The following is an 11757-nucleotide window of genomic DNA, read 5'->3' as shown; positions in this document are numbered from 1 at the left end:
TCTCGCAATCTATTTTCATTGATCAATATTTCTTATAATGTAAAACATTAATCCATGTCCTCAGTCCTGATTTGTTGTCAGGTTTTACAACATTTAGTAGCAGTGCAAGTTAGATCTTTATTTTCTTACCTGTTGTTGTGCTTGAACTTAAAGTCGTGCAGCAGCCTTCCACTCACAAAATGACTTCCCTCATGAAAGGTTAATGGGTGCTTTAATGATTAAATCAGTTATTAAAAACCAAAAAGACAGCGCCTAGCTACAGTAACAGCAGCCTTTACTTTTTCACTTCACATGGTTAAGCTTTAGCCATTTTATTATTTTAAAATGTTTGTAATAACATGATTAATTAAAACTATAGCAAAAACCAAACCATCCCAAATACTACCAAGCCATACCAAGAACTACCAAGCCATACCAAAAGAGTTAAGAAGTTTCCGACCAAAGCATGTTTTATTTTTTTGTTTATGCAGGCACGACAAGGTAATCGTGTGTTACCACATAACGTGTCATAGTCATACCGAAAAGAGTTACTGGAGAACAGTGCTGCAGATATCAGTTTAGAGGATCCTCAGTCAGTCAGTGTGAGGAGCAGTCTGCAATCTGTACTTATGGTCCTGTTATTTGTGCATGTAAGTATGCACTGAAAATCATACGGTGTGTTGGTGGCACAGGAAAGTGGCTCTTTTGTTTTGGGCTGCCTACCCCCACCTCATATGATAGCATTGTTAATTGGTGTTGGCTAGGGTGCTCAATCGGATGATGGTGTATTGCATACAATATCACAAGCTTACCAGATAGTTCTCTTTAAGGAGGCAAGTATCATGTCTGTGGTTGTTAGCCTCCCCAAGTCCCATGGATTTCTTTATCACTGCTATGGTTGTGTGATGTATTTGTGCAGTGCATGCTGGGTATTGTAGTAAGAGAACATGGATGTGAAACAGTGCAAAAAGATAGAAAATTGAGAATTCTGTAGGCTGAAGAATGCAGTTCTGCACTACAGAATATTACATAATCTGACAAAAAAGACAATGCATGCTAATTTTATGCCAGAATGTCCCTTTAACTGCATCATTGAGACATGTTTTGCACAGATTAGGTTATTCTCCTCTCTCTCTCTTGCACAGGTATATACACATTAATAAATGTAATATATGTGTGTACATATTAAAACGTGTAGACATATCACATACTTATCACATACTCCTTTTTCTGTTCTTGTCTTGCAGAAGATGTTCCCAGAGAAGTTAGAATCCTGCCAGTGGTTAACAGCTATGTCAGAGGCAGTGGTTAAAAGGCCTTTTGTGCGTCTTCCCCTAGCAACCATCGCCACGACAGTTATTGTCATCATTGCCTTGTTTAACCTGGTAAATTACATATTGTGTAGTGGAGAGTAAAGTACTCCAGCAGTTTTGTCACGTGACTCTGTTCATCTGTCAATCTGTTTTTTTCACAGGTTTTTACTGAACTGCCAAAAAATTTGACGACTGATTCCTTTTTTACAAAAAATGGAAGCATCAGTGATGAAGACCTCTTTTACTTGCCTGTGAGTAGCCTGTGCATGCATGGACACCGACTTACACATACAGTACTGTGCAAAACCCTTTATTTATTTAATTTCCTGTTAAAATGGCCATTAAATACGTTTTATTTATATTTCAGGAGATATTTCTGACTCAATTAGATGTAAGATGTACTGCTTATGTAAAGCAGGGGGAAGTCAAAGAAAATAAATAATAAAAAATAAATAAACAGAAGTTCCAGAAATGTTCAAAAAAGGCCTTTTTTTCTGCATCTTCCCCAAGCAACCTAACAACTGAGCAAGACCTGGTAGACCACCCAAATTGTCAACATCAGATAAACAGTACTAAAGGGTGGTCTCTGATTTTTCTAAAACGTTGTACATATGTACACACACAACAAGCACAATTCAAACCACTTCTCTCTCATAATCTTTTGACACGCAACAGAAACACACAATTGCTAAGTCTAAGCTAAGCTGTTGCTAAGTCTAAGCACTAAGTCTACAAGATTTCATTCAGTATAACCACCTAGACCCTGTTTTGTTTAAAAAGCATCACAATAATTCCTACATTTCCTTAATTGTACATTTTTTTTCATTCTCTCTCAGTATTCAGTGTACAGCTGTATCCTGGCTTTATTAGTGTGCGGTGTGTTTTTAAGAGTGAGTTTCGAGCTGAAAGTGGCCTTCCTCTTCATCGCCTGTGCAATTTATTATATCATCATCTACTGCACCAACGATCTGTTCAACAAATACAGCTGCTCGCTCAATGGAAACTTTAACAGGTACAGACTCGCACACACATGCTTGGAAACAGCATTTTGAACTGTGTAGGTATGGCTGTATTGGCTACTTACAGTGTATGGAGTTGTAGTGCTGATAACTATGTATCTGTGTGCTAGCAGCTCTGAGGAGTTGCTTAGGAAAGGAGGGCTGATGAAACACCCACAGACTATGAGCTGCATCTACATCACTCTGTTTTTCTTTACCATGCTGCTTATATCACGTCAGGTACACACACCACACTGTTTCTCTTTGTCAAGCAACACATTACACACACTGTTTGTCATAGATATAGAAATATTACACATGGCATTAATGTAGTCCAGATAGATATAGAATCTGTGGGGCAAAAAAGACACTAGATTGACTTGAGCATTTAGAGCAAAACAATGGGGATGTCCCAAAGTGATCCAAAGGATTGGAACCAATCTAGGTTTATATTCATGGTTTGGGTATCTGCTTTATTCAGGCCGATTTGCATACACAAAATATATATATATTTCAAATTTTAGCCCACCAAAAAAACAAAAAGTATGTGGACACCTTACCATCACGCTTATATGAGCTTGCTGGATATACAATTTCAAAACCATGGACATTAATGTGGAGTTGTCCCATCTTCCGTAACAGCCCCTACTTTTCTGGGAAGGCTTACACAAGTCTTTTGGAATTTGCAAAATTTGTGCCCATTCAGTCAAAAGAGTTTTTCTGAGGCCAGGCACTGGTGTTGGATAAGAAGGACTGGTTCGCAGTTGATGTTCCAACTTATTCCGAAGTGTTCAGTGGAGTTAATGTTAGGGCTCTGTGCAAGCCACTTCCTCCACACCAAAATTGTCAAATCATGTCTTTGTGGACCTTGCTTTTTGCACAGGGGCACAGGAAGGGGTCTTCTCCAAACTGTTGCCACAAGGTTGGAAGAATATAATTGTCTAACATGTCTTTGTATGCTGAACATTAACATTAGCCTTCACTAGAAGTAAGGGGATTAACCCAAACTTGAACTCCCTATGCATGATAGTAGGTAGCATTCTCCTGGCTTCTGCCAAACCCAGATATGACCATCAGGCTGCCAGATAGTGAAGAGGGGTTAATCACTCCACAGAACACGTTTACGCTGCTCTAGAGTCCAGTGGCAGCATGCTTTACACCACTCTAGCTGATGCTTGGCATTGCGCATATTAATGTTAAGCTTGTGTGCAGCTGCTCAGCCACTGAGACCCATTTCATAAAGATCCCGAACAGTTTTTGTACTGATGTTGATACAGAGGCAGCCTGGAATTCTGTAGTGAGTGATGCAACAGAGGATAGGTGATTTTTACATGCTTTGCACTTCGGTACTTGGCAGCCCCGCTCTGTGAGTTTGCATGGTCTACTGCTTTGTACCATGTTTAAAATCACTAAGCTCTTCAGTGGTCGCATACTTATGGTGGTGCAGTGGGTAGCGCTGTCGCCTCACAGCAAGAAGGGCCTGGGTTCAATTCCCGGCCAGGCGACCAGGGTCCTTTCTGTGTGCATGTTCTCCCCGTGTCTGCATGGGTTTTCTCGGGTTCTCCGGTTTCCTCCCACAGTCCAAAGACATGCAGTCAGGCTAATTGGACATGCTGCATTGCCCCTAGGTGTAAGTGTGTGTGTTGAATGTGTGTGTCTGTCTGCCCTGCGATGGGCTGGTTACCTGTCCAGGGTGTATCCTGCCTTCCGCCCAATGACAGCTGAGATAGGCTCCAGCACCCCACCGTGAACCAGAAGGATAAGCGGTTTAGATGATGTGTGTATGTGTGTGTCCACATACTTTTGGCCATTTAGTGTACATCAGTCAAGAATGTATATTACTTATAAACAGGAAGTGATTTTATTGCAGTAAGCAGCTAGTAGCGAAATTGTCAGATCGGTCCATCAAATTGGATCATAAGTCAATATTAAACACACCATAAAATGATAATTTAAAAAAAGTAGGCCAAACGCCAGAATGTTGTTAAGGGGGTTCTCTACAAAACAAGGTTGATAGTCTGAGTGGAAAATAAATTTTACAGTTATTTTTATTTATTTACAGTATTTGAAAAGATCAGATTAACACTGTGAACATTTTCACGATGAATCGACCAGTAGAAATGCTTCAAAATGGAATAAAATAAATTAACTTAAAGAACCTTCCATCTTGTCCTATAACATTAATGTTTTGCAGACAAACAGCAACAGTATGCGACCCACTGTAATTGAACTCTTCTTTTTCCTCCCAGGATGAGTTTTGTTGTCGTCAGGACTTCCTACTGAAGAACAAGAACCGCACAGATAAGGATGAGATTGAGCTGTGTGAGAACCTCACGCGGCTCCTACTGGAGAACGTTCTCCCAGCGCATGTGGCTGCGCTCTTCGTTGGGGAGAACAAAAAGAACGAGGTGGGGCTGCTCTCCACTAACACTTTACTAAACCAGAAGTACAAGGTAGGAACCACAAGCAGGTGTGTTCAAGATGACTCTCAGTCCAGTCATCCATTTCACCTGCCCCAGCCTTTCATACCATGCCATACTGTACCATACCAAATCATTGCAACACATCTGGTGCAAAGATGTTTTTGCACTTCTTACAATTTAAGAAGTAGCATAGTATGGACTTATTCATGTTTGCTAACAGAGCAGGTTAATTTGAAGCATGTTTCTGTAAGCTCTTTGCCCACTGTAGTTTAAACTTCTGACATTGTTAAATAATGAAAGGCAAAGACTCAAAAAGTGCATGTTTCACAACTCTCTTGTTCTTTGTTAGGCTTTATTTATTGAATCCACTACAATTCACTGAATCCATACATTAAGGCCAAGAGTATTAAGAGAGAGTATTAATTTCAGAGAAATATCTTCTAAGGTTGGATTTTCTAGATGCAGACTAAGTCTATGTATGGACTAAATAATTGTATTAATGAGGATCTGTCGTTGAAACTACTTCATAGGACCACATCAATCATCGCCTTGCCTTGCTCTCAACCTCCTATGCACCCGTCATCCCAAATTAAGCCTTTTCAGTCCAAGTCTTTTTCTATTAATAACTATTTCTGTGAAGTCTATTAATTAAGTTCTTCATTAAGCAGTGGAGTTCATTAGTGAAATCAGATGGTGCTCTACAGTGTTGGCGCAAATACACTACAATCTTGTCGAGTACCAGGGCTGTAATGTTACATAGCAAATGTGTCTTGTCCAGTCTCATCAAATTAATCTCCTGGGAATCCATGTTTCCAGTTCATTGACTTGTTAATCTAACACTGTCTGATGATCCAAGTTTATAGCATTACTGTCATGCTCCTAAAACTAATACTGTAGTGAATAAAACACAGAGAACTGCTCTATACCACAAAGTTGATGTTACATCACACAGTTAGTAAAAGAAGTAGACCACTGCATTTGTGCTAACATCTCATGTGAAGTGTTGGAGCTATAAGAGACAGGATTTAAATGCGAGCAAAAGGTCAGTTAATAGAAAGCAGATCAGCATTTCCTGCTTAGAGATAAAACAGTGCCCAAATATCACAGCTTTTGCGAGGAAACTATACCGGTAGTAGTGTTTACTACAGGTTTGGGACAGGGGAGCCAACGTATAAAAACAGTGAAATATATCTGTAATATTTAATGTGCTCAAGGAAAGTTGTACTTTGCTTTAAAATGGCTTGACAAATCATGTGATTACTGAAACACTTCTCAGTTCTCATCACATCATTAAATGAAAAAAAGACTTATTTTTTCATTTAATGATGTGCCTTCCCCCTAGATAAATGTAGAAAAAGATTAGCAGTGCAGGATCAGAATTGCTCCAAACATATAATCAGCCAATCTGTGTTGTGATTTCCTGACATACAGTGCTATATTTTTCCCTTCCCAATTTCTTCTATTTTCACATATTTGTCACCCTTGAATGTTTCAGATCACCAAACTTTGTTTAATTTTAGACAAAAATAACCTAAGTAAACACAAAATGCTGTTTTTAAATGATGACTTCATTTATTGAAGGAAAAATGCTGTTCAGCCCTACCACTTGCTAATTGGCCCCTTAGCTACTAAATCAACCAGTCAACCATATTCACTTGACTATTGGGTTCAATCTCACTAGCCACTCCCAGGCATGATTACTGTTAGCCTTGTTGAATCTAAATATCACCCATATAGAATGTGTCTGGCAATGTGAAGCAGCTAGAAGTCTCAAAAAGCAGCACGTGATACCACGTTTTAGAGATTTAAATACAGATGCATAGCAAAGTCATTGAAATCGGCCAGTCTAGAAAGGAATACAAAGACATTGCTAAGGCTCAGACTCCAGTGTACTAGAGTTACAGCCATTATCCACGAACGGGGAAAACTCGGAACAGTGGTGAAACTTCCGAGGAGTGGTCGGCCTACCAAAATTTCATCAAGAGCACATTGATGACTCATCCAGGAGGTCACAAAAGGGCCGATATGAACATCTAAAGAACTGAAGACCTCACTTGCTTCAGTTAAATCAATGCACACGATTCCACAATAAGAAAGACACTGGGCAAAAATGGCATCCATGGGAGAGTTGCAAGGCACAAACCACTGCTGACCAAAAAGAACACAAAGGATCATCTCACATTTGCCCAAAATGTCTAGATGACCCCCAAGACTTATGGAATAATATTCTGTGGCCTTTAAGTCCTCAACTTCAATAAATAGAATGACCATTTTGCTGCTTTGTGTGTGTACTCATGTTATCTTTATCTTATATTAAAATTAGTTGAATGATCTGAAACATTTAAATGTGACAGTTTAGCAAAAATAGAAGAAATCGGGTGAGGGGAAAATACTTTTTTACAGCACTGTACACTTTTGCATATTATGCCAATGCCATAGCGTAATTATGCCTAAGTACTAAAGTACTAAGTCCACTTACTCATTCGAGCACTTTATTAGATTTTGTTAAATTGGCAACAATAAAAAAAATAAAATAAAAACATTCAAATTATGCTAGTGTGCTTCATGTGTGAACTTTAAAAAAAAGAATAATTAAAATCAGCTTTAAAAAATTAGCCATCTAAAAAAAAAAAAAGGCAATGACATAGCATTCCCTCGCAATAATTTTGTGTTCCCTTGCAAATGTTTTGCATTCCGTTACAATAAATTTGCTTTCCCTCGCAAATGTTTTACATTCCTTCACAATAATTTTGCATTCTCTTGCAAGTGAATGGGAATGCTAAACTTCTGTGAGAGAATGCAAAATTATTGCAAGGGAATTCAGTGTTTAAGAGAATGCAACAATTTTGAGAGGGAAAACAATGGTGGTGGTGTATTTTTTTCCCCCACAATGTCACGTTACTTGAAAAACAAAACACAGACGTTTTTACATTTTGGGTTTTTACTTAATGAATATCGCTTTTTGGTTAAACACTTTCTCACACACACCTTCTACATATGTCAAATATAAGGGTGATTCGACTTGGTCCTCTGATTTTTCCAAATTCCATAACCATTGCTTTCATTTCATACATCTATCAGTCTCTCACATGCCTGTGCATGAGTTGTCATTAGGGTTCAAGCACGCAGTTCAAGACAAACTAATTTACAATTTGGACCATTTAGCTCTGCCTACTAGTCCAAACTAGTCCTAGTTTTTTTTTGCTCAATTCTCTTGTAACTGGCATCACAAAATGTGTGACAGCATCTCTGAGACTATTAGTGAATTTCCAAGGGCAACTTGATGCAAATTTATGGCCATCATCAGCCAGTTAGCTTTCCACCGGCATTTGACAGACTCAACACTGACCAATCATCATGAAACTTGAATGATGAGTCTGTGTAGGCATTTTCTAACAACCAGTGAGCAGTCAGTGAAGTTTCAAAAGATTTGGCCACTGTTCATAAAAATCAAGTATATATTATAAATATTATAACTTATGATCAGACAGCTGGTTGTACACTATGCAGTACGATGTTCCAACAAAGCAATCGCAAGTGTATTAAAAAATGCATCATTAGTTTGCAGCCATTAGCTCTTTGAAAATGGCACTTTCTGAACTAGTTTGTAGGTTCTGATCCCAGCTGCTCAGAATTGGTCTTGAAATACTCTGTGGCCTCTCTAGGTAATAATTATCAAAAATGTTGACTTTTAATAATCATAGTCTCTCAAATTTTGGTCCAGATTGGCCATGAGAGGGTGCTTTAGCGCTCAAAAACACTTAAAATCATAAAAAATGTTATTACATTGTTACCATGTAGTCTACAGATAAACAGGTGGTGCTGTTTGATTCAGTTATGTGCCCTGAATAACTTTGTAATTACGTGTTATGTAAGAAATTACAGCCTTGGTATTTTGACTAATTTATACAATGGCTACAGCTTATTATACAAAGGTCAGGAGGTCAATCTGATCAAAACTTGAACCTCTTTGTTGAAGGCCCCGATCAATAATCATAACATATGGAGACCTTTTGACAAATTCTGAATCCTTTCACTTAGTTCCTTTATGCTAAGAAGATTATGGGAGCACTGGCCTCATTATGGCATGCATATCAAAGAGTTGAACTTTGGGAACAAAATCACCTTGCAAAAACAGCTGTGTCAATTTTAACATTAGTCATGTATTTTTGATATTTGTGTTGACAATCTGCTCTACAAAGCTCAATATATATATATATATTTTTGTTTTAATATATTTAATATATACTCAATATATCAGTACATATGAAATTAAGCATGTGTGACATTTAAAACCCAAACTGCATTCTTGGCTCAAACTGCTTGTGGGCTCATTGCGCTGATGCGTGCTTGAACTCACAGATTGCCATTTGCGGTTATGTTGTTGTGTTTGTAATCTGAATTACTGTATCTGAGCTGGCTGTATTGATCTAATAACTACTTCCACATGTATGTTTCTGGTCTAGGACCTGTACTACAAATCCTATGACTGTGTGTGTGTGATGTTCGCCTCAGTTCCTGACTTCAAGGAGTTCTACACAGAGTGTGACATCAATAAAGAGGGACTGGAGTGTCTGAGACTTCTCAATGAGATCATCGCTGACTTCGATGAGGTGAGCTGGCAGCTTGGGGCCATGATGCATACTGCATGAGTCACCCTTCTGTCGTCCTTGTGCAGATCAGTTCCTAAATGTCAAGGCTTTTTTTGTGAAGACAGGAAAAAGAAGTGTTCAAAACTTAATCTTTTTCTCTCCTCCCTCTCTGTTTTACTGCAGCTGCTTTCTAAGCCCAAGTTCAGTGGAGTAGAGAAGATTAAGACTATTGGCAGCACTTACATGGCAGCTGCTGGTCTTAGTGGAACCCCTGGACAGGAGACTAACCAGGTAAACTATTAAACTGCGGAAAAGAGCTGTACATTTGACCTATATGTGCACATCAGTCTACTGCTGTGTATATTATTAAACTATTATTATTATTGTTTCTACTAATTAGGACTGCAAATAATGCTTATTTCTACAATCAATTGATCCGTCATCTATTTTTTGATTAATAAGCTAATCAAACAGTCATGCCTTTTTTTCCCGTCACTGCAAGTAACCTAAATTCTGTCTGTGCGACATGCAATTTCTTCCTTTGTAGTACAATGAAAAATAGAAGTTGTATTGCCCCAAGTGCTTCCTGTAGTATATTTGCATTTGTCAGAGGGATCACGAGTCATATGTTCGTAGACTATAATAAAGTCATCTAAGTAGTTGATTTTTTTACCATGAACAATAGATCAGCTTTGTTGACTAATCATTACAGCCCTGCTAGTCCTACTATTTTTGTGTATATTTATTGCTACTTATTTATGACTCTGTATATTGTACACTGTAGGACTATAAGCCACATCTCTGCACTGGGCAAATGTAACCTGGACAGCACCATTCAGATTATTAAACTGCACCTGCCCCTAATTACATATTCTATGATTTGCATTTGTTGTCTCTTCTTGATCATGCAAATGATTTCTGCGAAGCCATCAAGTAGTAAAATGTCATGTATGTTAACAACCCACATGAATAATTATGGTGGAATGCAAGTTGCAATGTCATAATAATGTGCAAATAATAATAATGATTGTTTTATACATAAAAATGTAGCTCAAAGTGCTTTACAGTACATTTAAATAAAAGGAAAGTAAATTCAAGTGAGACTTTGAAAATTGGGGGTAAGAAAAGGGGGCCTTATCATACAGCCCCAGAAATGCTTACTTAGATTTTCATCATAAAGATTCAATGTTGTTTCACTGGCTAGCCAGTATTACAAGAGTTTTGAAAAATGACAGTAATACAAATGATGTGATCTGAAACAGTGTTGTTGCGTGTGCTAGGAGAACCCTTCAAACCTTCAAGTCCATTCAAATATAATATTTATATAATAATTATTAATGTGGTGTTAACTATGTGGTATTTGCAATATTGAACATTTCAACACTGCCCATGTCATTTGCAAAAGCATAGTAGTATGAGCTGCGACATCGGTTAAGTTCTGTGTTCTGCTTGCATAAAACGTCTTAAGCTTTTATCTAAAGTTAAATGCTTGAAGGATACATTTAAATGTAAATTTTGCAACTGTCAAAAAACTTAAGCAATGAGTTGTAAACTTGGGTTCATTAATTCAATTATGCTCTCTTTGTAATAAAACTTGTACATGTTTATTGTTCTGACAAGTACTTACAAAATCCACAATATCCTGAGGAAAGTGTATTGTGATGTAATTCAACATAATAAATGTGTTTTTGCTCATGTACTACACACACTTCCTTCAGTGTCCATGTTGTAAGTGTGAGGGCTGTGTGTTGGCAGGACCGAGAGAGGCAGCAGGCTCAGATTGGAATTATGGTGGAGTTTGCCATCGCCATGATGGGAAAACTGGACGGCATCAACAGGCACTCGTTTAACAGTTTTAGACTACGCGTGGGTGAGTGTTGTGGACACGAGTACACACACAATTATGATTATTTGGCCAGGGAGGCCTGAGAGGAAACAGACACACACACATGCACACACACTGCCTGCATAAATTCTTAATAATTGAACACTTCAGTCTCCCCTGCATCCTCTTCTGTCAATGTTTAATGGTTGTGCTTGTGTTCTGCTTGTCTGTATGAGCTAATCATGATGAAGTTTTAGAGATCATGTTCACTAGGCAAGTTTTCAAGATCTAATTACTTTTCAGCTTAATGTTTCTGGCATGTTTCCCAATGCACACAGCACAAAGGTTGTTAAATAAATAAAGAATCTATTATAACAGTCAAATAGGTTGTATGATCTTAAGAATGTGATGCCATTTGGAAACAATCCAACTTTAAATCACCTGACTCTTTATGGATGGTGGACAGACTGACTTTACTGTGCTGTGGCAGCTTACAGTGGCCCAAAAAAGTATTTGGACACTTTAATCGTTGGTAAACTTGAAGAGAAAAACACTTTTTCGTATGTCAAACTGATGGTAGACTGTGGAAAATTCCAACCAGACTGCACACACTAAGACTACTGTAAA

General features: G+C 38.1%; 1 protein-coding gene across 3 annotated transcripts in view; it reads left to right on the top strand.

Annotated features, from left to right (window-relative positions):
• The window catches only part of adcy7 (adenylate cyclase 7), a 99558-nt gene that overhangs the window by 81961 nt on the left and 5840 nt on the right, over positions 1 to 11757 (top strand). For 2 of the 3 annotated variants that reach the window (XM_036584070.1, XM_036584067.1), the window contains 8 exons: positions 1227 to 1364; positions 1454 to 1543; positions 2129 to 2304; positions 2422 to 2530; positions 4540 to 4698; positions 9180 to 9326; positions 9489 to 9596; positions 11061 to 11175. In XM_036584070.1, the coding sequence (XP_036439963.1) occupies positions 1227 to 1364; positions 1454 to 1543; positions 2129 to 2304; positions 2422 to 2530; positions 4540 to 4698; positions 9180 to 9326; positions 9489 to 9596; positions 11061 to 11175 (1042 nt within the window). The remainder of the gene's footprint in view (positions 1 to 1226; positions 1365 to 1453; positions 1544 to 2128; positions 2305 to 2421; positions 2531 to 4539; positions 4699 to 9179; positions 9327 to 9488; positions 9597 to 11060; positions 11176 to 11757) is intronic. The other variant, XM_036584069.1, reaches the window with a different exon arrangement.

Source organism: Colossoma macropomum, unplaced genomic scaffold (assembly GCF_904425465.1).
Source record: "Colossoma macropomum unplaced genomic scaffold, Colossoma_macropomum, whole genome shotgun sequence".
Classification (NCBI taxonomy): domain Eukaryota; kingdom Metazoa; phylum Chordata; class Actinopteri; order Characiformes; family Serrasalmidae; genus Colossoma; species Colossoma macropomum.
Note: the sequence above shows the minus strand (reverse complement) of the source record. Positions and strands in the feature narration are given on the sequence as shown.